General features: G+C 44.5%; 1 protein-coding gene across 5 annotated transcripts in view; it reads right to left on the minus strand.

Annotated features, from left to right (window-relative positions):
• THADA (THADA armadillo repeat containing) overlaps positions 1–27,575 on the minus strand; it is a 278,522-nt gene that overhangs the window by 13,291 nt on the left and 237,656 nt on the right. For all 5 annotated transcript variants that reach the window (XM_036224851.1, XM_036224852.1, XM_036224853.1 and 2 more), the window contains one exon: positions 26,248–26,379. In XM_036224851.1, the coding sequence (XP_036080744.1) occupies positions 26,248–26,379 (132 nt within the window). The remainder of the gene's footprint in view (positions 1–26,247; positions 26,380–27,575) is intronic.

Below are 27,575 nucleotides of genomic sequence, written 5' to 3' on the forward strand. Positions count from 1 at the left end.
ATGAACTTTGATCTTGCAATTTCTCTTTTCTCTTTCTTTGAAGTCACTCCAGTTTTCTTTAGCTCATTTCAGTACTGGAACCTCTTTTTCTTACAGGGAATTGCTTTTCAGCCTGAGCTCTGAAGACTGACCAGCTCCTTCTGAGTTCTTTCTGAAGCTTCACCAGCCCTCGATGCCACCTGCCCCTATGATCTTCCCTAGTTCTCCACTCTCACCCTCACCGTTTTCTGCTTATTAAGGCTTGTGATGGGATAGAGAAAGGAACCAAAGGATTCCTTTCAGCAAAACCGTCATGAGTATAAGGCGCTGTGCTAGCCAAGAGCCAGAGCTGCCCTGAAGATGGGTCTAGTCCAGGCACAGGATACATAGCACGGAGCTCAAGATGGGGGGCTGTCCAACTTCCCCAACACATTGGTGGGACATGGAAGGTAGTGGATGCAGATGGTCTTGAAAGTGTAACTGAAGACTAGAAATTTGAAATCAGAAAAAACTAGGATAGTAATTTTTCTAACCTTAGGGTTTTACCACTATTGTCTCCCAGCCTTATCCAGAATCCGGAAAGCTCCCTTATTGGTACCCTCTCCTCACTCCCAAGTCTAAACAGAACAAAAACAGTGCCAGTCTTTCACTGGGAAGGGTGGAAGGAGGGATTAGGAGAAAGAGGAACTCTGAGAAGAAGCAGGTTGGTTTTAACTTTGAGGATGTTTTGATCTTACCTTGAGTATTACTAGTAAAAATAGTCAATATAAAACTAAATTGACAATGGCTAAATAGCACATGATAAAATTCACAATAACTGACCAAAGAAGTCATTTTGTTCATAAATGCAAATCACCACCACAGTCAACACCACCACCAGAGGGGAAATGAGCAAACAAACATTAAAAAGTAAAACTAACCGTCTAAAATGGGGTATAGTAAAACTCTTATTGCTTAAAATTTCTGACCAAAAATCAAATCTTCATTATTTATACATAAAAGAGTTGATACTTAAGAAAATAAGAGAACATTAGAAGTGATTTAACCGACCGACACAGAAAGTTGACCAAGGAATTAAATTGGTTTGATGGAGTTACATGGGAAAAATCTTTCTTCATGAAAATTAATCAATGTTGATATAATTCAAATGACAATATTTATATTTACATAGAATTTCTGAATTTAGTCCTCACTCAGGAAGTGGCGGTCTGGCCTGCTTCTACAACCCTCCTGTCCCTGAACTCACAGCCTCTCACCTCTTATCTCGGTTGAATCTTCGGCCTTGTATACAGGGCTTTGGAGCTCCCAGGGTCTCTTTGACGCTATCTCTTCTGCTACTTCCTGCCCTTTCTACTTAGTGACATGTTGTCCTTGGCCGTCATCCACATCCACAGTTAGCTGTCGTGACAACTGTACCTACCTCTCCATCCCCACTGCCACTCCCAGGTTTGACCACACGAGCCTGCCTTTAAGAACCATGGTAACCTCCTAACTAGCCTCCTTGCTCCCAGTCTTGCTCCAAGCCATCCTCTACCCTGTGGTCAGGGTGATCTTTCCAAAGTTGCCTTTTAAAAGCCTTCAAGTGGCTCCTCAAAGCCTGAATGTCCTAACTCCTCAGCACGAAAGGCTCTTTCTGCCTGGCTCCCCTGCCCTCACTGTTACAGAAAAAAGGAAGCCCACAGCTCTCTTGTACCCCTTCTCTATCACTAGTGCGTTGGCCACACTAGCCATGGTGTTTTAGGTTTACATTTCCCTTCGTTCCGGGCAACTGAGTTCCCTTCTCACTAACTTCTTTCCCTGCCTTAGTCCAGTCTTTTCTAGTGGCTCCAAATCCTCTCAGCATCCTACCTCTTCCCCATCCCCACCCAGACTGCCTTTTTTCTGACTACCACTATCTCTCCTGGTGACCTCATTCACTTCTAGAGAGACTCCTGGTTCCTCAAACTTATTCCTTTGGTTTCTTTCCAAATCTAGCAGAACCAGGTCAACGTCTAGAGAGAATGGAAATGCGGTTGTATATGCCTATTTTTCCTTGTCACGGCAGACCTAGGAGAATGACTATCAAGAAAGGACCCCCAGTTCCTCAAAAAGTTAAACATAGAATTACCATATAATCCAGCAATTTTACTCCTAGAAATATACCCAGAAGAAATTAAACCAAGTACTCAAAACAAAAGCTTGTACATGAATCTTCCAAGCAGCACTATTCACAATCGCCAAAAAGTGCAAACAACCCAAATGTCCATCGATGGACGAGTGAATAAACAGAGTGTGATCTCTCCATACAATAGAATATTCTTCAAGCATAAAAAGAAATGAAGTCCTGATACATGCTACAACATGGATGAACCATGTTAACATTATGCCTAGTGAAAAAAGCCAGATACAGAAGATCATATGTTACGATTCATTTATACGAAATATCTAGAATAGAACAATTCATGGAGACAGAAAGCAGACTAGTGGTTGCCAGAGGCTGGGAGGGGAGGCTAGAGAGTGACTGCTTAATAAACACGGGGCATTTTTTTTTGAGGAGGGGGTTGATGAAAATGCGCTGGAACTAGATAGTGGTGATGGTTGCCTAATAATGTGAATGTACTAAAAGCCACTGAATGGTACACTTAAAAATGGTTAATTTTATGTAATGTAAATTTTACCTCAATAAGAAATAAAAATACAAAAAAGAAAAGATCTCCTTGGGGATGGAGTCAGAGTGTGCCAAGAACAGAGGATGATGGGTAATTCAATTCTGTGCCCCTGAGGCTTTAAAGAAAAGGGGGTGGGTAAGAAAGTGCCTCTTCAATGACTATTGCTCCCTGGGACACATCTCCCAAAGATTAACCCAAACACTAACGCTGAGCAGGGGTATGAGGGGTAGACAGATGAAGGCGTACGTGGGTCTAGGCCTCCCTCTGCACTGCTGGGGCTAGGCTCACACAAGGACAAGGGGTTTAGGACTTGGAGGACTAGAAAGGTCACATGCCTGGAAGGTGGCCTGAACAGCCACTGAGGAGGGAACCCTTGCTTTCCTGCACCTCATCACATTCAGTAATGAAGGCATTTTATGTCTGAGAGCACCTGTAATGTAAGACACACATGTAAGTGAGGCCTGTGAAATAGAGTTTTATGCAAAGAGTGGCAGTCAGATCACAGAGCTGCAAGGAGAAATCTCTTTACCCAAATTATGCAGACCCACTCGTCTGGTTTCCATTTCATTGCCTGAGTCTGTTTTATAGTTGTGCTTTTTCATGAAAGCTTTTAAGGGAGGCTACTCCCTGACGTCATGCAAAAAAAATGTCCAAATACAATTACATTACAGAGCAGTGCTTTTGGAAGAGAACGCAGCCATGAAGCTTGCTCGTGTCCTGTTTCCTTCCCCTTAAAGCTATTTGTCTGCTCTCTAAAAGCAGAAGCCCTCAACACCAGCTCTCCTTGTCCTTCCGTCAGAGTGCCCAGTGGCACTGGCCTGGGAAATGCATGCAAAACTGTGTGCCTTCAAAGAACGGGAGATGTGGGCAGGCCGTCAGGGAGTGGTGTCCAGCTGGGGCACGCCCAGCACCAGCGAGCAGTCCTGAGCCAGCCTGTCTAATGTCATATATCTTGCAATCAAGGTGAGGGACAGAGCCTCCTTCTATTGGCTTTTTCAGGAATCTACTGTAAAGCCTCCTTTCTACTTCTTTCCCTACCCTCAAACCTCATTCGGACTTGCCTCTAGGCTAGGGGAATGGGTTTTCTTAAAAGCTATTACGAAAAACAGCTCTTCTCCATCAAAATCCGTTCTATTGTGAGCAAATTCGCCATACTCTTTATCTTTTCCCTGTTTCTTTCTCCCCTTGGCAGGAGCTGCCATACTCCTAAATGTCCAGTGGGGACTGTTCCTTCTTTCCCTCAGTCTCTGACTCAGATCTGCACACTCCTTCTAGACAACCCTCTCCCCGTTCTCACTCAACAACCTCTCTTCTTTTGAAGTCCATACTAATACCTCCCTATTCTTGTAACTAGAGACCTGGCCTTTCTCATTGACACGGAGTCACTGCCACCCCTCTGGTGACTTCAACACGCATGAAAATATCCCTCCCAGTATTTGGTTTCACCGTTCCTTAGCCTCTTCAATTCCAATATTCTCCAGGTCCAATTTCACTCTATTCTCAATAACCAGTGGTATCTGAGAACTTGTCATTATTTAGAATTGTTTTAATGTCAAGACTTCAAATTCTAAGTTTTTTTTTAATCACTTTTAAATGAACATCATCGGTAACATTTATTAAGCACTTATTATATGTAAGCAGTATCATAAGTTCTTAATATGTATGAATTGCACATGTATTAATTACAACAACCTTTTAAAGGTTCTATGAGCCCCATTTTATACATGAGGTAAGCAGAGACATAGGTTAAGATATGGGATTTAAATCACATAGTCTGTACAATGAGGCCTCTACACCATATGACCTCTCTAATAACCTAACACAACTGTTTAACTTTCCACTTCTTCCATTGAAACTATCCCTTCACTTTAATCCTGACCACATCCTTGACCCTGACCTTTCTCATGGCCATTGCTCACTCTTTCTACATATTCTGGGCTTCCTGGGTCTGTGATGTTCTTCTTAGCCCCCAACCTCCTTGTCAACTTGACCAGGCTTAACAGTGTTCCATAACTACTTCTCCCCAAACCCCATCCACTCTTCCACTTTCAGTTATAGATTCTAGTTGAAGAGAGGCAGTATGCTGATTAGGCTCTATAAATTCATGCTATTTAATCTCAGCTGGCCTCTCACTACCACCTGGCAAATCTTCCATTCATTTTTTTGGTGACTCCTGACTGAACCTCTATATAAACTGTTGCAACCTTCTCCCTATCCCTATATTCTTTAGTTGCTCATTCGCAGAGATAATCTTGTCTTCTGCAAAGGACAGTCAACATAAGCTCAAATTTCTGTCCTCCCCAACTTCAAAATGACTTTAATGATTCTTTTAAAACATTAGTTTGAAAGCAGTGCAGGGTCTAGGAAATGTGGTTTTAGGACAAAGGACTGCAGAGGGAGAAGGAGAGCCTAAAGACACGTGGGAGAAAAGGGCATAGTGGTAGAAAAAGGTCACGAAGATGGCATAAGGTGCTACGTGAAGAACGTGTGGAAGTGAAGAAGCATTGTTTTTTTGTTTTGTTTTTTGTTTTTTTTTGCTAAGCTTGAAGGGGGAGGATGAGAAGACAGATGATGTTACGGAGTAAATCCACACTCAGGCCCTTAACTTACCTACCTCCTCCTGACTTCTAATGTCCTCCAAGTTGGCTTTCCACCTCACACTACCGGACCCCCTCTCTCAAGTCTCTTATGACATTTTCTCAGTCCTCCTCCTTGACCTGACCTTTTGACAGTGTTTGACACAGTTCACCAACTCTGTCCTCTTCATAGTATTTTCCTTACTTGAGTTTCATGACAATGGGATTTTTTGATGAGTCTTCCTTACTTCCTTTGGTAGCTCCCCTCCCAAACTATCAAGAATACTCCTTACCTTTCATTTCTTTCTCTCCCTGTCCCTAATCTATCCATTTATCTCTCATTCAATATATATTTATTGAGCCCTTACCATGTGCCAAGCACATGGCAGCTATTAAACTGTAGCTGAATTAATCTTAACGCATAGCTCTGATCACGTTGCTTATTTGTTAAAAAATCTTTACTGGTTCTCTGGTGCAAATGGTATCCAGATTTTAGTGGACATCTGTTGTTTTTGTGGCCTAGCTTCCATTCACCTTCTTTGGATAGTTGTACCCCAATCTTGCCCTGGAGAGCTAGCCCCTCCATACCTCTCCCCAGGCATGGGCACCTGTCCCAGGTCATCATGTTCCTCCTTCAGAGATTAGTTCTGGGATGGGCCTGGAACTGCACTAGGGCCATTTAAAAGGCAATAAGACTTTACTGACACAGTCTTTGAATAAATCAAGATTTAAAAGCTATCTTCCAACTCCAAAGAAAATGAGAGATTATCTGAAGATAGAACCAATAAGAACAGGGGGGTGAAGTGTCCAGAAATCAGGTCCTTATCACATTGTTTGAGACCTTGAATTAAGCCACATCTGAAGCCAGCCCTAGCCCCGGAATTCTCTTATATGATCCAATAGGCCCCTCTTTGCTGAAGTGGGTTGGGTTGGACTTTGCATCCTTTGCATGTAAAAGAGTCCTGCTTAATCCCAAGGTCTACCCCTGCAACCCAGCTTCATCTTACCCCATCCTGCTTACATGCTTGAGGCTTGCACCCTATTAATTTATTCCTTTCCTGAACAGGCCTCACACTTGGTCACCTCATCTTTCTGGAATGTTCCCCATCTTTCCTTACTGAAATTATACCCATCCTTTAAGCTTCAGTTTTAATGAACTTCCCTCCTAACAGCCATTCTCCAGTTTCCCCCCATGACAAATGTTTGTTGGAAAAACAACTAAGTGAACAGACAATGACACAGAAAAACAGGGTCCGAGGTGGGTAGTTCTCTAAACTAATGTACAGACCTGAGTTCAGCAGTCATGCCCACCATCCTTCAGGGCTTGGGGCTTGTTTTCTCCACCTTCCCGCTGGTGTACATACCTGCTTCCCACCCACCCTTGGCCATCACTTCCTTGGGATACTGGCTTTTTAGAATGTTAGTAGATATATAAAACAACTTCAAACTCCAAAACCAGATGAATTGGGGGGGGGGGGGCGGGGCGGGGATAGAGTTGGCTAATAAATAAATAAAGTTAAAAAAACACTTTTTTTAATGCAGGGAGGTGGGGATGGGGGCAGGGTATGTAGCCTTTCTCTAACTTACTCATAAAGCAGGTACCAGTGCAGAGGGAAGTGCCACATTCTTTGCTGCAGACATGCTTCGGTTTAAGGTAGTGTGGGTTATTTTATATCCACATAAATATCCTATTCTTTGTTCAAGGTGCCTATATGCTCTGCACAGTGACTATTATGAACATAGAAAACTGTTCATTGTTAAATATGGCATGCTAAGTGGTTTTGCTTTCTGGCAAATCTCCAAACCATAATTACTAAGGGACTCGAGCTGCTCAGGAATTCTTGGGTTACAAGAAGCTTTGATCCTACTGCTGCCTTCTTTCCCTAACACGAATTTCCAGGGGTGTGGCTGATTTTCATTGTTTTTCACTGCTGTGGGGCTGCTTCGAAGGGAAGGACTGAACAGAACTTCAAGGTGACCAGGGGTTTGGGCCCCAGAGTAATTGCTGAGACGAGGCGCTGGTGAAATCACTGTGCCTTTCAGAGCCCCAAATGGCTGTAACCAAGGGAATGTACAAGCTCTGTCCAAGTATCAGAGTCGGAATGCTGTGGCCTCTAATATTCAGTTTCCCACACACTCTGGGAAGCCCAGATTCTTAAGCCTCACTCATTATCAGGTTTCCAGCTGGGGTAAAGCCTCTGTACTAAATGGCTGACGTGACTTTGCTCAGCAAAAGGCAACAGGCTCTGGGTGGGTGAGGCTTTGTTATTTTATTCTCATCAAAGTTGAGAGGGCTGATCCAAAATTCTTTGGGTAGCTACAGCCATTTGGCATGTGTTGAACTCAACTCACTTAGCTGCCTCCTCTACAGAGTGAAGGACATACCTCAACTCCATCACGAACTGTTAGGTCAAGCTTTTGAAAGAGCCAAACTCCTTGCTACTGAAACATATGTTCAAATGTCACAGAGGTCATACCTATTTCTTCAGCTTCTTAAATTCTCCTGTGCCTGAAAAGAGAGAAAGGAAGGAACACCTAGAAGTTCATGAATCTATGATAGAAAGACTAAAAAGACACCTCCAAAATAAAGTGGTAAGGTAAATGAAGGAAAAGGATTCTATAACAAACAACACATTTCTGGTTTTCTACTATTAAAAAAAATATTATTTAGCATTTGGATTGGGGATGGACTTTGTTTACTTTCTGTCATTTTTAAATTCATGTTTTAATACAGCAATTCTATGAGATGCATGATCGCTCCCATTTTTCAGACAAGGAAACTGGGGCCGAGAGAGCAGCAACAACTAGTTCAGGATAGAGGCAACTCTCTGATTCCCAGATCACTGTCCTCTCTCCGAGATGGCACCGCCTTTCAAAAATCTCCTTCCCAGATGGGGAAGCACTGCCTCAGTTATGGGTAGAGGTCTCTCCGTTGGTGAGTGGAGAGTGGGGAAAGAAAGGCAAGGAGAGAATGGAGGATCAGACAGAAATCAGAGCCCCTCAGGACAGCAACTGGAAACCTGAGGTTCTATTGTAGGGGAGCTCAGAGAATTGTCCAGACACCATCTGTTTAGGGGAGGGCAACAGAATGAAGTGTCATTCGAGTGTCAGTTTCCATAGGGAAAGGCAGAGAATGAAATCAGAAGGCCCCAAACCATGCCCTTCACTGTCTATTAGAGGCTGCTTCTCACTGGTAGTTACGAAGTTGTCAGGTGATCAGTCACAAAGAGGAGAGAGGCATGCCCCACCCCGGGCAGCTGGGCCCAGTTCCAAACGGCTAGGCACAAGAAGCTTCTGAGCTTCCTTCTCCCCTGAATGGGTCAACTTAATAGAATCCTCTTTTGTTTCCCCACTTCAATCTATGCCATTCCACTTTCCCCGTTGCATCCATCTTAGGAATGGGAATATGAGCTTATCCTGGAAATGGGAGACCTTTCTTCCTGCTCCAGGTGAAGGTCAATGAATCACATACCTAAAAATGAACTTACGGTCACCATTGATGAAAGGAAAATGAAACACGCAAAAAGTTAAATTCCCCTGCTATTTAAATTACAACAAAGAACATGAAACCTTATTTAGTAATTATAACCAACACTCAAATACGTAAACTTTAATTCCATGTTATGAACCAGTGAAAGCAAAATGAGGAAAAAGAAGGAGGGGTGAGGGTAGGGGAAAGTCAGACTAAAAGAAAGCAAGCCGATAGGCAGGAAGGAAGGCCCAAGCTCAGAAGTAGGGAAGCGAGTGGGAGGAGGGAGGAGGCATGAAAAGGGGAGTGTTCTGTAGGAGGTAATTTATAATGCTCTGAGGGCAAGGCTTATTCGTGGGTAACTATTACATACAACTCCTTCTATTCTTTATCCTTAAACTTTCAGATGCCTCCCTTTGGTATGGGGGAGCCCTAGGAGCCCGGTGGACAAGAATTGCTGTATTAAAAAGATGACATCCAGATAAATTTGAATTTTAGATAAAGAATGAATAACATTTTAGGATAAGTATATCCCAAATCTGCACAGGGGCATACGTATACAAACAAAATTATTTGTGGTTTATAAGTTCAAATTTAACTGGGTGTCCCGTATTTTTATTTGCTAAATCTGGCAACCCTACACCAGAGGACAGACCATTCTTTAGACTGCAGCCTCAATGACCAGGCCAATATTTATACTGATGGTCAAGGGGAAAATTAAGTTGAAGGTCACTTTTGGAAATGAAGAGTGAAATAGCATGGAGATTTTGCTCAGCAGCACAGAAATGAACAACTGAGGGTTATCGGTCCTCAAGTTTTCTCCTCTTTGAGCTAGCTGTTAATCACCTGCTATTCTCCTCCAGTAGAGCTGAGACCGTGCTGTCTCCTCTCCCTGGTTATAAAGACTAAAAAGAGTAACTCTACCCAGGGTTACGTTGACCCCTGTGGAACTTCTTGAAGATGCTGGAGGTTCTGGGGTCGAGAGTAAGCTTGCAGAACACTAAGGAGCAAGTAAAGCCAAAACAAAACACAGTCTATAAATTCTAGGATGCTGAAAAATATGTTCAATTCAATTTCAGTCACTATAACTTTGTGAGTGACATGACTTTGGGAGTGACTCTCAACCGGAAGCTCCAGGTTCACCTAGCACTTGTGGAAGTGGACCCAAAGCGATGCTGACAGGGGCCGTCGCTTCTGCTCTAGCCAAGGGGCCAGGAGGCCATATTGGAGCTGAAACCAAATAGAAAGAGTTACTGCTGCTGAGTCCTGAGCCATGAATTCTGGGGCGGGGGGGGGGGGGGGGGGGGGAGGGGGGGGGTGGGTGGGAACCTGGCAAAGGTACAAATGCAAGAATTGGCTACAATGAGACAGCACATGCTCTTCTGTTCACCATCAACCTTACTCTTTACTGTTTGCACACCCAACCAGTTGATGCATTTATGCGCCTTGCTAGGTCCCTGCAGGCACTAGAGACTGTAATGTGGCTTTTCTGATAAACAACGACAACAACAAAAAGTATTTTTATATAACAACTACTATTATTATAGCTTAAAATTGGATCATTCCATGTATTCTGTTCCACTACTTGCTTTTTTCAGGTAACGATATATCATGGATTTCTTTGCATGTTGGTTCATATTAGATTTACTCCATTACTTTTAACTGCCTCATAGTATGTAGATGTAACAAAGTTTATTTAACTAATCCTTTGATGGACATTTAGGTTGCTTCTTTTCCGGCTATAAACAATGTCGAAAGGAATAACCTTAGACATGTATCTTTGCACATTCCTAGAAGTGGAATTACTGGATCAATTGGTATATACATTTAAAATTTCTATAGGTACCATTAAAATCCCTCTGGAAACATATCAATTTATAGTCCCACCAGCTATGATCATCCCTGTTCCTTCACAGCTGTAGCAATTCTGGGTGAGGGCAATATTTTTATTCTTTGCCAGAAAGACATGGGGAAAACGACAGGTCACACTGTTGTTCTAGTTGATATTTCTTTATTAGTCAGGATGAGCATTTTTTTATGTGTACCATTTGTGGCTTTTTTTCTTTCACAAAGTGGTTTTTATATTTAGCTTCTTTTTCTATTATCTTCAATTTATTGATTTTAAAATAATCATTTGTAGATTAAGGATAAAAACTGAATTATCTAATACCCTGTAATTACTTCTTCTGAGGAGAGGTGTGTCTACTTAAATTTTGATGGTGCTTTCATCTGCGCCTCAAAGGAGTCTTTAAATTTTGTTTTGTCATTGGCATAACTTATTTAGAAGATGTGTGTAAATATCCAAGTGGTATTTTGTTGTTATATTTTTATTTTAAATTTTAAGTTTGCTTGCAATATGGTCAGAATGTGGCCTAGAAAGATTCCTGCTTTATGGAATTGAAATCTTCTTGGTGACCCAAAATATAATCAAGTTTTGTAAATGTTATGTAGCTATTTGAAATGGGTGTTTATTTTCTGTCTGTAGAGTACAAGGTTTATATACATCCAAGCTATTAAACATGGCATTCAAATCCTCTACAACCTCATTGTTTCATCTGCCTGATCTTATAAATTGTGAGAAAGGTAGGTTAAAGTATCTTATTATGCTTGTAATTTTAACAAATTTCTACTTGGAGAAGGGGAGGAGTATATTTTGACACTATTTTACCTGACATTTAAAGGTTTATGCTTGTTACCTCGTTTGTGGATCATACCTTTTATCTGAAATTTTAGTTTGCCTAATATTACTGTTGCCACTCTGCTTTCTTTTTGTTGCCATTTGCCTGGAATAGTTTTGTCTGTCCCTTTATTTTCAACAATTCCATGTTATTTTGGGTATATCTCTTATATCAAAGTGACATATAGCTAGATGTGCTCCCTTCTTCCTTAGTAGGAAAACTGTAGGTAATGTGCCCAGACCAGAAGAACACATTTCTTTGTGAATCTTGCAGCTAAATATTTCCATGTTATTAAGTTATAGCCAATGAGAAGTACACAGGAGTATGTTATGGCAGGGGTCCTCAACCCCCAGGCGCGAGCTGGTGCCAGGTCTATGGCCTGTTAGGAACCAGGCTGCATAGCAGGAGGTGAGGGTAGGCAAACGAAGCATCATCTGTATTTGCAGTCAATATCCAGTGCTAGCATCACTGCCTCAGCTCCATTTCAGATCACCAAGCATTAAATTCTCATAGGATCAACAGTCTCCGGTGCCAAAAAGGTTGGGGACCACTGTGGTATGGGGCTCTGGGAGGGTTTCCTAAAAGGGAGCGGGCTCCAGATCTTTATTGCTTTCCTTTCTCCCCTTTCTTCTCATCTGTAATGAGGGTAGGATGGCTAATGCTTTTAGCAGCCCTCTGGGACCAAGAGGTGACCTTGAAGATGGAAACCATATATCAGGATAGTGAAGCAGAAAGACAGGGGAGCTTGGGGCTTGGGTCCTTCATGACCGAAAGCTGCCAATCAGTTTGAACTCCTCCTCAGTTACACGTAGACATTAGGATTCCTAAAAGATACAATAAATTTTGCCTCTTTTTGGGGAAAAAACTCAATTTAAGAGTTATTATCCTTTAATTTTTTTTTAATTTTTAAATTATAGTTGATGTACAGTGTTATATTACTTTCAGGTGTACAACATAGTGATTCAACATTTATATAACTTGTGAAGTGGCTACCACAATAAGGGGTTATTATCTTTTTTCTTTAATGACTTGAGTCTTAATTTCTATTGCAGCTATAGTAATGGTTATGTTAAAAAGCTTAACAAACACATTTGGGTCTTTATGTCCCAAGAGATACCTTTTAGGGTCTTATGACTCTGAGTATGGTCTCTTGACCAGCTGCATCAACGTCACCAGACAGTTTGTAAGAAATGTGGAATCTCATGACCTCCCTAAACCTACTGAATCTGAAACTCTTTTCATAAGAGGCTCAGGTGATCTGTGTACATACTGAAGTGGGAAATCCACTGCTTTAGAGGGCACTGATATCTCCCTCCCCCTTCTGGGTAATGTGCAATGGTTTCTTCAATTTTCTCCTTAGGACTCGAGAAGGTTCCCATTGAGAGCCAAGTCATCAGCAGGGCGTTCTTGGCTTTTGAAGAACTGGCCCTTATCTCTCTATTGTTAGTTCTTATCCTTCCGCCATCCTGCTCTCATTCTCCACTCCTCACACTGCATTTATAGTTCCCTACATGTGCCGTGGCACTCCCCGGGTCCACACTAAGTCCTTGCCTAGTAGCCAACTCATCAGTCACCCCCCTCCTTCCTCGCTAACAGAAGTCCAATTTTGTTCTAGAGATGATGCATCCAGCTGCCGGTGATGTGTCTAGCCCCATCTCATTCTCCTTTGCATGAGTCTTCCCCTCTCGGCCTACCTTTGTAGCTAAGATGGCCACGTACCTGGACTTGGCCAGAGAGACATACAAAAATACTTGTTGGGGGCGTACTCCCCGGATAAAAAGAACCTTGTGATAAGAAAACTGTATGTTATCGCTCCTTCCTTCCTACCTATTTTTGGGGTGATATTTGAAAGTGCAACGGCTATCTTGTAACCATGAAAACAAGCGTGAGGTCAAAAGACAACATATCAAGGATGACAAAACAGAAAGTCAGAGAAAGCCAGGTCCTTGACTGGGAATCTGTTTCTCTGCTCCACCCCTGATCCCCTTTCTCTTTCCTCTTCCCATCTGCTCCAAATTCACCCTCCCTTCATCTCTTTTCTAGCTAGTTTAACATGGAACTGAAGTATATTCTAGCCCATTAGCTATATTATACTATATTCCTTATTTTTAATTTATAGTAACAGCTAAGTTAAGGCTTTCATTATAAATATCACCCATCTCCCCAAATCTCTCCACCCACAAAATCCACCACTCTAAAATGAGAACAGTGGGTATTTAGTTCTCCAAGACTCTGAAATTATTTTCCCCCATGGATTAGAGCCAGCTAGCTCCAATCTAGGCAAACACACCCTACTCTCCTCTGTCCTCCCCCATCCCCAGGTGGCTGGCCCTGGCCCTAGCAGGCTGTGTCACAGGGCACCTCGCCTACTGGGACTGAGTTTTAAAATTTCTGTGGTTTCTGGGGGAATGGATGTTGTAAGACAGAGTGAAAAGAAACTGAAGTTTGAAATTCAGTGAACTTTTCCCTGCCCCTTACATGTGAATAATGACTTGCTGATAGAAGCGGCTTTTTTCAAAGATGAAAAACAATCTTAAGATTTATGGGTAATTCTGTTCAAAAAGACCCGGCACTGCTTGTAACCAAGGTGGAAGAAAACACCAGGAGGTTCCTAGATCTATTCTGATTGGAGGAAAGCAAGGGAAGGGAGGAGACAAGGGAAAAAGAGAAGGCAAGAGATGGGTGGGGCGGGGAGCGGGGGTGGCGAACGGAGAGCTGGAATTGGCTAGAGAAGAACACAGGAAGGTCAATATTTGGGAACATTTCTTATGCCCATTCTCTGAGATCACAGTAACATGGACATCACGACCACGTCCAGCAAATGGTGGCGGATGAAACATTCATAGTTTTTGCCTAAGTGCCTTGCTGCGCACGCCTTCTGCCTAGGTGGCGAGGGAAGAGGGGGGCCAGGAGAATTGCACACGTGGAGACGAATGAACCTTTTATCTGAAACTGAGGATTCTGTTTCTAAGAATTCTGACCCCTCGCCGTGTGCCTGGGAAGCTACCGGAAAAATATCCCTGCCAATTTCTCAGAGTCGAATCTAAAATACTTGGCCAAAATTCTGCTCATGGTCGTACCCGTCTCTTACGGCAGCTACCGCCCCTCCCGTCCTCCTCGAAAGGCCAGGGGTGGGGGCAGGAGCACTGCGGGCAGCAGCCCTGACGCTGCATCTGGACAGCCTCCTGGGTCTTGTGGGTACAGAGCCAACATTTTTGAGTGTATATTTTATAACCACAGCTTCAAGTATAAAAATAGAATGTGAAAAATAAAAACAGGACTCACAATCAGAGCCTCAATCATCCTGCTGGTTAGAGAGGTTAGAGAAATAATAAAATTAGAGTAACCAAATTGAAAACTTGAAGAGTGCTCACTTGCCTTGGCAAGGAAAATTCCAGAGCCAGACTTAGGCACAGCCTTTTCTAAGTGCTTGAGGCAGCTCGGCTCCCACTTAAAATGTCTGTTATCACTCCTGTCTCCCCCTGAGAGTTATTTATGAAAGAAGGTTTCCTGGTCAGCCTGCCAAGCAAGGCATCTTTAACAGGGACCAGCCCAGGCAGGAGGAGCTGAATGAAAAGACCACAAGGCTGTGGGTCGAGGTGCCGCTCACTGCTGCTTCTTCAAACATGCTCAAGCGGTAACTCAAAACCTGAAAACAACTCGAATCCTTTTCCAAACATAACCCAAATCCTTTATGTCAGGTTCCATATATTTTCCTAACTCCATTCCCCACACCAGCCCCACTCCACAGCAGAAACCAATTTGCTTAACAGAGTAGGTTCTGGGAGTTTTCCTCCTCAAAGCTCTCATTTGGAACAGATTAAGGAGGAGGAGAGGGCAAGAATCTGATTTTTTTTCCCTTTACTTTTTTTTGGGAGGGGGCACATACACTTGCAACTTTGAACCATTACCACTATGTTCTATGACTGGCTTTTAAAAGAAGAGAGGAGTTTCATTTTCTGGTATAATGGAACTGGATTGCTCGGGGAGCCCCTGGCAACTCATCCCATTCTAACTTGCCTCTGAAGTCTCAGTGCTGGCTCATGGGGGGCCCTTTGGGCTCGCTGTGAGGATAGGCAAGGGACCCTAACCCAAGGAGAGCTGTCCACCTCAAATCACACATCTACATTCATCACCAAAAAACGCCTGCCATGCTCTAGGGGCAGTATGTCAGCTTGACGTGACCTACTCAAGAATTTAGCATGCCCAGTTTTGCTGTGATGGAGGCTCCTGCCCTTAAAAAGCTTATAGTGTGGGTGGGATTATAACCAGAGATGATATAAGAGCTAAACAGTATGGGCTTGACAGATGGAAAGACAATACAAAGGCCTGGAAGGTTTTGTGGAGAAGGGAGGCCTGGGGCTGGGGCTGTTGAACCAGCACCATTTATGTTAGTGGACAAGGACACACTGGGCAGAAGACGGGTCTGAGCCACAGCACAGAGGACGGAAAGGGTGGGGTATACGTAAAGAGATGCCCTCTGGACTCTCCTCCATTTCCCCATTCTTGGGTCTCTTCTAAGTGTGGTCTCCCCAACCTCCCCATTAAAGAGATAGCTTTCTAGTAAATTCTAGCTGTGGGTAATGTAATTACAAGGCTTGCAGCCTTATCTCCTAATAGAGGTTTATTTTTTTATTTTTATTTTTTATTTTTGGTGATGTGTGTGGTTCTAAGAAATACAATGGGGATAAGCAACTAAACTCATCGAGTAAGTAAAAAAATTAGATTAAAATTATTGTTATTTCTTTTTCTTACAAAATTGGCTTTCTTATAATTCTTTATAAAATGTGAGTTGCTGAGAAACAATAATTTGGATGGAAATAAAGGGGAACTTGTTGGTTTTAGTTGAAATAACAGGGAGAAGGTGAACTCTCAACAGTTTAAAGCCAGAAGCTCTATCTTATTTATCTCTATGTCCCCAGCTGCTAGCAAGCAGCCAGAACTTTCCAGGAACTCAGTAATTAGTACCTGTGTGAAAACAAGATGGGAGACAGTGACAGGTGAAGGCCCTATTCCCCAAATCCATTTTTTCCTCCTTGGGTAGAAGTAGACTTTTTAGTTGTGCATATGTCCATTTAGCTCAAAACCGTATTTCTGAGCCTCCTTTGCTGAGCCATATGACACATGACTAAGTCCTGGCTGGTGAGACATCACTGGGAGTGGTGCACGTAACTTCCAGGTGGGCCTTCCCCTTCCCTCCTTCTGTGTACTGGACTGTGGACGTGGCAGTGGGAACTGGAACTGCCACCCTGGACCATAAGAGGGATGGTGCCTACTGAAAACGGCAGAGTACCTAGAAAGACGGAGGACCCTGATGATTGTGGATCATCACAGCAGACCACTAAGCCTTTTATGCGAGGAGGGAGAAATGAGCTGCTACCTTGGTCGGGACACCTTTAATGGGATCTCTCTGTTACAGGTGTCAGACCTTGATCCTGACTAAACAGCAGCTTTTTCATGCTTGAAACCCCAAGAAAACACTTTGAAAGTCCATTTCGAGATATGCCTCAAACTAAGATCCTTGGTTGTACTCCAGTTAACTGAGTACTTCATCTGGAGGTGGGGGGAGGGTGGAGAGGGAGCGAGGGGAAAGGGAGAGGAAGGATGTGGGGGTAGAGGTGCTGTCAAGGTCAACCTTTGTCTCTGATTTTCACTTGATCCTTCCTGTCTTGGCTCCTGCAGACCAGCTTCACAAGAAATCACTTTTGAAAAGCTGAGTTACTAAACTACAGTGAGGATTCCCTGCTCATTTAGACATTGGGGTGGGGGTGCGGGCATCTCTTACTTTTGCTAAATATGATGCATCAGTAAACTGGCCAGAGCTTATCTCCTAAAATCCCATTCTTCTTATATATTCACATCCAAATTGCTTCCGTGCCCCCTTTACAAAGATCCACCCTGAAAGGCATACAGGTTTACAACACAGCAACCTGCGCACGCGCGCGCACACGCACGCGCACACACACACACACACACACACACCATGAGCACAGATACAAATTCTCCCTGTGTCGCCCTGGCAGCACCGGAGTCTTCTGCCTGTCAGCTCTCCTGCCCTGTGGATGCAGCAGGAGCGAGGAAGCCAGGTTATCGCTGTGGAGACTTGAGAAGAGGGAGGTTTTGTGGCAGGCTGTTGAAGAACGAGGGGCTACTGTAGTAGGGCAGTAGCTATACTATAACAGTCTCGGTTTTACAATAATTTCGTTGTTAGGACCAGAGCAAGATCAGCCCTCCGGCAACTCTATAGTGAATGGACTCGGGCAGGAGTCGATGCTGATGGAAGGCGTGGATGGTGCTCAGGAAGGGCCAGCTGAACTCCTCGGTCATTCTAACCAGCCCAAGGCTAAACGAGGATGGGGCCTATCCGGTCATCCCTAACAGAGAGGTGACCCTAACTCTTGAAGCTCGCTTAGGTTCAAAAAAGGAAGACCGCTGGCAATAGTGAAAAGAGAAATCCTGCACCCTGACATGGCCTAGCTGAGGAAAGTGAGGGCTCCCGAGGTCGGGAAAGAAGAGCACAGGGGAGGAGAGTTGAGGCCGCGAGCAGGAGCCTGAGGATCACCGGCGCTGGGTTTGCCCTACAGGCAGACAAAACCCTGGCGGCCACGTCAGCGCCAGATGGCCTAAGCCCCAGACTGTGGGCTTATCATCCTACAGGGGTCAGTCACCTTGGGCTCAGGGAGCTTAGCTTTCAGGGACAGCAACGGTGGAGACGAAATGATACAAAAATGACCCTCATTTCCTTGAGAGGAGTCTGTTGTTGTCTCTCTGGGCCTTAGTCACTGGGAGGCCATGGAAACAATCCCATCACCCTAGCAACCAGGCCCAGCCTCGGACTCAATGGCAGTGGCAACCTGCTCCCAGACCTAAGACAGGAGCATTAGTTCGCACTTGTTTTTGCACATCAGGGGGCTGGCTGCCAAAGACTCACTTGCAGAGATGCAGGGGAACCTCAGGGGCCCAGGCTTCCTGGGATAGTAACTGACGAAAAAGGCAGTTTGGTACATGGGAACGGTCTCCACCAAGACAGCCCACCAAAGAAAGCTAGGGGAATGGGGAGGTGGCACATTGGCTCCTGTCTTGATTGGGCATCTTTGTTTTGAAGGAATAAATGAGAAAAGAGAGAACCAGTTCCTACACAGCTCTCTTCCTTCACCAGCCATTTCTCCTCACCTTCTCTCTGGGCAATTCCAGAGGTCGGCCTGGGAGTTAGCAGTGCAATCCCTAAGTTCTCGTTTCCTCCCCTGGAACCCTACTGACAATACAGATGAACACGCAGACAGCCCTGGGAGAGAGGCCCAGGAGGGAGCGAGGGCTGACTGCAGGGTGTGGTTCCGTTGCTGGGAGATGCCTGGTTTCATAGAACACTCCCTTTTTCCCATCCCTGTGACGCTAGAGTTCCTACCAGCTCTCTCTTCAAGGAAGGCTTCTATTTCCTCTGCCCTTACCCCACAGCACCCATCTCACCATGCCCTGATGGGTTCTCTCCAACCCCGGAGTCCTGATTATTCTTAGTGGACACTCCTATATTTCTGTCTCTTCCTTTCTGTAAATCAAGGCTTGGGGAGCAGTAGAGAGAAGTGCTGTTCTGTGTCTCAAGTAAGTACATCGAAGTTTTAGACCTCATTTCCCACTAATCATGTGACACCAGGGAAATCGTTTACTTTTCCTGGGCTTCAGAGGCTCAAAAACTCTTGAGTCGTGTGAGTCCTTTCCGCTACGAAGGAGGACTGGAAAGTAAGGACATAATCAGCCTTGATGCAGGACCTCCCGCCATCCCTGGCTGCAACTGCCCTGGTCACCACAACTTCTATTTCCTTCCCCAGGACAAGCTCCATTCATTTGAGCTTTCAGATTCCGAACCCATTTTCTTGGGTTAGAATTCCAGTGTCTTTCTTTCAAACATGACAGTGAGGTTAGAAGACATTCAACATCCCCTTTCTATTAGCTCCTGGGTTCCAAACCCAGAGGCTAGGTTTGGATTCCTTTTCCCATCATAGAAGAGGTGCTGTAAGAGTAAGGTCTTTGTCGCCATAGGAATTGAGCTCCAATTTTGGCTTGACACTTCCACAGGACCTTGGGTCCATTACTTCAACCCTCTGAATTCCAGGTTACTCATATTTAAAATGGGGAAAATAGTAGAATATCTCATAGAGCAGCTGTGAGGATTTGAAGAGGTAAAATGTAGCAGGAGCGCCCAGAGGGTAATGTTGTCCTCCTCGCCTCCACCTAATCTCTTTATTGTATTTACTGCGACTGGTAGGTTACTCCATTCCTTCATTTAATTGATTATCCAACAGTGATTTGTGTTGAGCATCTGTTATGTGAGAATATAGTAACAAACAAAATGGACAAAAATCCTAAGCTCTTGGAACTTCTGTTCTGGTGGAGGGAGACAAACGACAAGGCAGACAAATGGTAAACTGATAAGACAGTGAAAGAACTATGCAGAGAATTAAACCTGGGGGTGAAGTAATAACAAATGGCTGAGTGGCTACTAGAAATTGGGTTGTTGAGGCAGGTTCTCTGTGGAGATGACACTGAAGCCAAGATTGAAGTGGCAAGTAGAAGGAGCAGCTAGTGCAAGGCCCTGTGGCTGCAGTGAGCTTGGCAAGGTGAGAACCCCAAAGAAGGCTGGGGAGGCTAGAGAAGAGAAGGAGGCAGAGAGGGCATAGCAGGCGATGAGGCTGGAGACAGAAGCCACATGAGGCAGGGTAGGGCTTTGTATGTTACTTTAGGAATTGGGTTTTATTCCAAGAAAGAAAGGAAGACAAAGGAGAGTTCTGAGCAGGAGGGCAACATCATCTGACCTGCTCCCTAGGAAGAGCCCTTTCATAGCCACGTGGACATTGGGTTGCAGGCAGACAACGGCAGAGACGGGAAGACCAGGCTGGATGGAGGGTTTTGCAGACGTCCAGCTGAGAGATGACGGTGTCTTAGACTACCACACAAAATAAGCCTGGTAGACAGGCAATTTGTAAGTATTTGTTCAATGAACAAATGAATGAATGAATAAATGAATATGCTTGATATCACCATATTTTGCCTCATACTTAAATAGTAAAAGCTATGGACCATCTAGGTAGATATAGGAGGAGAAGTGAAAAAACAATATAGAATTTTAAAATAGGCACAAAGAAATGAGAGAGACAAATAGGTGAGCTTGTCCCAAGAGGAATTTAGGTCAGGCTGGGAGACAGGTATGAGTGTACATTCTAGTGTAGCTGTTCTTAACTTTTTTTGGGTCACCCTTCTCTAGAAAAAGGTATTTGGTACATGCATATAATATTATACTCATTGAATTTAAAAGCCCTCTAAAATTGAGTCTGGGGCTGGGTTCTGGTACCACAGAACAGAAAAGACACTTTGGAGACAGTGTATCAGAGTAGATTAGGAAATAACCTATTAGAAGGCAGAGGGAAGAGAGAGGCCACACTCAGAGAGTGCCATTTCCAGGACCTGGCCCCACAAACTTGCAGGAATTGAAAAAAGCACAGGGTCCCCCACTGGGCATGTGGCTGGGTAGGCGGGACTTGGTAGGGAGCTCTAGAGGTTCCAGGGGTGGGAACATCTGTGACTTAGCATGAAGACAAACAGGCATGGGGCTTTGCTGACTCAGTCGCTGTGGGGCCACTGTGTAATGTCACAGTGACCTCGGCTCCCTGCCTGCTTGCTCAAGGGTTGGAGCATGTGACATGTGTTCATCCTCTCATGCTGGCTCTTGGGGTCTGTATGGATGACGATGGTGCACGTGTGTATGTGTCTGAGAGGGGAAGGATGGGGGGAAGAGATACAGTTTTGGGGAAATTGAGCAGGCGTTGGGACTTTTCTTCTTCACTTTGCCCTGGGCTATATGACTGTTTCAACTCAGCCCCACAATGCAGCTCACCTCCTGCCCCATTCTCTAGCTTCTGAGTCTCAGTTTTTCTACATCCTGTTCCTGTTTCCACTCTTCTACTGCCCTGCTAAGCTCTGCTGTTATTCCAGAGTCTCCACATGCCAAGCACTGAGGCTCTCATGGTGTCTCCTGTTAACCCAGAGCCATGGCCCCTGCAGCCTTGAGATGCAGAGAGATAAGAGTAAAGAAGGGACACATATTACAGGGCTCCCAGCTCTTAGCCTGCGAGACCCAGAGAGCGAGTCACTCAGAATTTGCAGGAAGCAATGAAAACCATTGCCCCTCAAGCTGGTTCTAGCAGGTAAGGTCAGTCTGCCAGCTTTGGGGGTCTTTCTTGTTTCAAAGGGTACCCCAACCTCTTCAGAGAACTTGGGACTGAGACAATTACTGTTAGGTGGCCTACAATGGTGGGAGGTCAGTCTATCAACACAAACTGACCACACACTGTGTACCTAACAGAAGGCCCATGGGCTAGTTGGGAAAATGAAACCAAATAAAGCACATGACAGAGGAAATAATAAAAAAGTAGAAAATCAAGGGCTATTTGGGGTGATACAATAACCAAATGCCACAGGGATTCGGAGGGAAGGGAGATCCCGGAGGAGCGAGCGTTGTAGAGAAGGTGGGATTTAACGTGTCACCACTACACATTTATAGTTGGCAGAATCGGCAGAAGTTTTACACGATTTTTGTGGGTAAGAGGCCTGTTTAAGCGGAAGGGATCACAGGTACTCAGAGCCAGTACTCCACGGAAAAGAGCCACCAGGTGTGCACATGCGCGTGGGTTCAGCTCTTGCTTCTCTTCCTCTGTTTGTCTCTTTCTTAAGTCTTTTACAGTTTTTTCATAAGAAAATTTCTACCTTATATGTCGATTATATCTCAATTTAAAAAAATAAAGAGAGTTTCTACCAAGAAGTCTTCCTTCTTGAATGTAAACTGACAATGGGTTTGAGATTTGGAGCCCCTTAAAATTCCTTGTTAACAGGCTTTTCTTTCTTATCCTGAGTCGGGTAAAGCTGACTGTTGGTTATCAGAAATTTTTTTTCTGAATCTCACAAATGGAACTGAGGAAAGGGAGGAGGCAATCTCAATTAGGCCTCCTTGGCAGAAACTGAAGAAAGAGGGAGAGACCCCATGCTGGGGAGGGCAGGGAGCCTGAGGAGGTGGTTCAGAAAGCCAGTCCCCTGTCTACCCTTCCCTGTCTCGGCCAGTTCAGAGCCTCCCACCTCTGCCAGGTGAACACGCGTGTGTGTGAGTGTGTGTGTGTGTGTGTGTGTGTGTGTGTGTGTTAAGGTATTTTTTCAACCTCTCTTCCTCCAAAAGCAGCCTATTAATGTTTGTACCTTCATAGGTTCCTCCCCTGCTGCTTTCATCCAGAACTCTGCCTAACTTGAGAATCACCCAAGTTTAGTGATTTACACTTAAATACTGTTCAGGTTGTTTTTCCTCATGTGGAAGCCCTTGTTCCAAATGAATTCTGATGTGAAATCCTGATACAGTATATAAGGCAAACACACGTGAGCTGCTCAGGTGGAAAAGTTGGAGCCCAGGAGGGGCGGGAGCCACGGAGCTGACGGCCTTGTTTTCCTGTTCTTGAAACTGGAGCTTTTTCCAGAGCATTTCAAGGCTTGATGTAAAGTCAGAACAGTGAAAGGAGAAAGAGGGGCCTCCCTTGCAGTCCTGCCCAACACTTTCTTAGCTAGCTGCAAATTTCAAGCCCCTATTCTTAAGTTTCAGAAATGCCATTTCTTCTTTCCTCTTAGTGTGCCCTATGACAGGCACAGAGGAGTGGGGAGGTATGGGGTGGAGAGGGTCTCACTGCTGGGGCTCTCTTAAGTCCATCTTCCAAAGCTGAGGGAGCCTCAGGGGGTGCTCAGAGAGTTGCTCTTAGGCTGTGAGTTTCACCTTCCTGGTGACCATGTCGAGTGAAGGACCAGCAAGAGGACAGCGGGAGAAATCAGCAGGCAAAAAAGGTAAACAATGAACCCATCCTCACAAGGCTATCTAACCACGGAGTTACGTTCTCCGGGCTTTCCAGAACCATTAGCTCACTCTGCAAATCTACATCTGGAGCCAGCTGTGTGCAAGGCAACATGCTAGGGCGATGAAGTCTGAATGACTCTTTTGATGCTTGCCTCTTCTTCAACAGTTTCTAGCCAGTGCCCACTGGGACCAAAAGCTGGCCCTGTTAAAGAGAGCTCGGCTCCCAGGATAATGGTGCCGTGTGCTGGCGAGAGCGGGGCAGAGCGGGACAGTTCATTCTGTTCCTACATAAGATGAAGGTCCCCCTTTGCCCTCTCAATTTCCACTGCCAATCTCTCCAAGGCCTAAGGAATACTCTGTCCCAGATCACAGTGACTCGTGGCCTCTGTCTTTCCCGTTTCTGGGTAGTTTCACTTCCTGGAACCCCAGAGCCCAACTGCTACATCAGCGCCAGAGGCACAGCTAGGTATTTCCAGAGGCACAGCTAGGTATTTCCCGTGGATACCTTACAGGTTTGCAACCCTGAAGGCATCTCTGCTTCCCCTTCTCTCCCACCTCCCACAAGCACCAGCCCCCAAATCCTGTTGGGTCTACCCGCCATGCACTCTGACTAAAGTGAAAGATTGGAGGTGATCCTCAGTGCTCAGTTACCTTTCAGTCTAAAGTAGACGTACGTATATTCTTTGCCTAAGAAAATCAAGCCATAATATAAAAGTTCTGTCTAAGCACTGCTATCGGGCAGCACAGAGAACATCCGGGCAAGTGCTGAGTGAGTGTCCCCACACAGTGCTGTTATGTCGCTGAGATCTCTGAACTTGAAGAATCCAGCTTGAGTTTGATTTTTTTTTTGGGTGCATAAATTCACTCCAAATAAGGGGGAGGTGGACAATGTTTTCATATAATTTAGGGGGGAAACTACAGGAGTTACACTGGGGGCCGAAATGTTGAGAAACCAGTCAGATGTCTGTCACTATATACTGTGTTGGTCTTTTCTGATTGCAGAACTGGATGAAAATAAAACCCCTTTATTTTGGAACAATTTCGCACATCCATAAAAGATACAACTATAGCATCTCCTATCTGTGTTCCCTATTTACATGCACATACAGATTTGTTTTTTCTGAACCATCTGAGAGTACGTTGCAGGCATGGTGCCTCTTTACTCCTTGATGCTTTAGTTGTGGATTTCCTAAGAACAGTAACATTCTCTTACAAAACCACAATACAGTCATTAAATTCAGGAAATTTAACACTGATTTTAACCTACAGATAATATTTCGATGTTGTCAGTTATTCTCATATAGTTTTTCACCCCTCTAGCACGGGATCTGGCCCAGGGTAAAATCCAATCCTACATTTAGTTGTTATAGAATTCTCGTCTTTTTCACACCTCAAATCCTTTTTTATAGATGAAGATGAGGAATACAATGATAGACAAGTAGCCTTTTACATTTATTATTCCCCTCTGAGGAGAGGCTTTCACATGTGGAATTTTACATGCAAAGGGCATTTAATATATAATTATCGATTACTATTGCTTGAGAAAAAATTCAAACTAGGAGAGATAATATGGTAATATAGTTTTGTTAGAGACGAATTTGGAAGAATTCTAAAAGAAATAAATGTAGTAGGGCAAAGATCTACTACAGATTAGGAGGGAAGAAGTTCACCTAGGAATTCCACCATGAATCGGTCTTTCTCAGCTTTAGTGGAGAGGGTCCTAGAAAAAAATCTAGCGAGTATTAAATTCCACCAAATACTTACTGAGCACTCACTGGGTGCTCTGTGTGTCCTTCTAAGGAAAAAGCAACAAGTCGCTTACGATAGAATTTTAGATATCCGGGAGCTATGTCAGGTTGGGATGATAGGGGTGGGGGGAGGTGAAGGCTGCCTGTACATCACTTGCAGCACAGATCTGAATATTTTCCCACAGAGAGACAAAGCTGATTATGGCTAAACCTGCTCCACAGTAGTAACACTGACAGGTTATTAAAAAACTAGCTTCTTCCACATATGCAGAGAAAAGTTCCCAGACCACTGCAACAGAGGTTTGAGGTACGGGGAAGTTCGCACATTCCCAGCAGAGCTTCCAGAGACCAAAGCCCTAGCCACGAGGATGAGGGACCCTGAACTGGTTATACACACCATCTGGCTATTTCCCTTCCCATTCTGCTAACCACTAAGGCAAACTTCTTTGCTCGGCCTGTGACCCCTTGTCTCAAAATGGTGTTCTTGTTTCTCTTTGGGATGGGTGACCCAGAGATCATTCCTGACACCCAGTCCCAAGTAGACAGAAGCCCAGCTCATCATAGCAGTCACCCTCCCAGATGGCCATTTGTCCAGAGGTGTTACCTTGCTTCTGTTCCACCCGTCCCTTCCATCCACCAGCCCATTTTCCACCTGCAGCCAGCAGTTCCCTTTTGCTTCCATAGCATTTGCCATCACGTACAGAAAACAAGAGCCCAGGGCTGTAACAACTCATATTATGAGCTGCGTGGCTATGAACTCAGAACTATCCACCTAGGCTGCTCCCCTCCTGCCTCCTGGGTTAACACTGCTACCAAATGAGGAGCCAAGACACAAAGGGGAAAAATCTGACGTACACTCATCTGTTTCTGTCACGTGTAAAAACTCATGAAGGCACTATGACCATAAATGGATTGATGATTCCCAGGTTATGCAACCACACAGATAATCGGGACTTGGCCTTATTTAAAAAAGGATGACAATGTGACTAATAAAAGGTATTGTTTATTAGATTTCTATCTTTGAAAACAATTTTTCTCTATGATAGCCTAGAGCAGGGGTCAGCGACCTTATGGCTAGTGGATCAAATCTGGGCACCCACTTGTTTATTTATTGTTTATGGCTGCTTTTCCACTAAAATGGCAAAGTTGAGACAGAGACCAGATGGCTAACAAAACCTAAATGTAAATTCTCTGGCCCTTTATAGAAAAAGTGTGCCAACCCCTGTCCAAGAGCAATGAGGCACTGCAGAAGCATAAGAACGAGGTACCTGTTGAGTGGCAGGTGTTTTCTTGTGACATGGTAGTCATTACGGTTTCCGTGGCTGCGTCTCTGATGGCTTGCTCCTCACTCTGCAGCAGGGTGAAGACACACCTCCAGAGAGCAAGTGTATCTTGTAGTCCTAAGAAGACCAAAGGGAATTCAAATTACCTAGGATGCAGTTTATAGGCAGATACAAATATAGCCTCAGAGCCATGGTGGAGGGGAACAGTATTTCACGAGCAGCAGCCGTTCCTCTTTTCTGGGTATTACAAGAAAGGAAGATCAGAGAGTCAGATAAACACTGGAAGAGAGAGAGCCCTAAGGGAGAAATTTTGGAAATGTCTTTTTCCTTTTTTAGGGGTGATGACTTCTGGAGGCAACCAGCCCCAGGCAAGGTCCCCTAGAAGAGACATTTGGCTGACGAAGGCCCTGGCCTAGCTGTCCACAATGACTCATAATTCTCAGGAATGAAACGTTATACATCAAGAGTGCTTTGGGGAAACTAGCTGAGTGCTGGTATGAGTGACTATTTGAGCTTATAAATTCTGAAAGCAAAGTTTCAATCAAGATTACGCTTCAGGAGCAAGAATCGAAAAAGGGCAAGGAATTATGATAAAGGCACCGGCCTATGCCACGTCTATGTGGGGCCCACTACTTGACCACTATTACCCCTGGCAGGGACTCTGTCTAGTCCCTATGCTAGGTGTTGCTATGGATGATGGAAGAGGAAAAGCCAGTCTCTGTCCCTGAGCACCTAACAGGAACATCAAGTTAAGAACACAACACAATGAAAAGTCAAGGATGGAAATGTGTGGCCGTGACTCACCACAGGGAAAGAGCACAGTGGACTGTTGTAACCAAGGCAGACTTTCTAAGGGAGGCGAGAAGTGGGCTGGGCCTCACAGAAAGGATACCACCTGTTGCGCAGGTGGGTGGGCCCAGGTATGTGGAGGGTCACAGTGGAGGGCCATGGAAGCCCCACCTCTCATCATCAACACTAGGCTTCACCGAGGAACCAACTTTGTCCTAAGAGCTCTCCTTAGCCTATCCTCTCTCTCATATGTCCACAGAGAACCTGATAGATATCAGAGTCATCAACACTTCAGTCATACCAAGAAAAGCAATGGCTCCCTCTGGGGTTTTGGTCTCTTTTTTCTGTTATAAATTGGGCTTTAAATTTTACTCAGTCTTTCAGATTCTATCAATTCTAGTGTTCTCTAGGGTTTAATACTTTCCTTTCTTAAAATTGTCCTCTTTAACACGGTCATTTATGCCTTTAAGATCCTCAATCTTCCCTCTCTAGTTTATTTCAATATTTCTTTTTGCTTAAATGAC

The sequence above is a fragment of the Rousettus aegyptiacus genome, unplaced genomic scaffold (genome assembly GCF_014176215.1).
Source record: "Rousettus aegyptiacus isolate mRouAeg1 unplaced genomic scaffold, mRouAeg1.p scaffold_m13_p_7, whole genome shotgun sequence".
Lineage (NCBI taxonomy): Eukaryota > Metazoa > Chordata > Mammalia > Chiroptera > Pteropodidae > Rousettus > Rousettus aegyptiacus.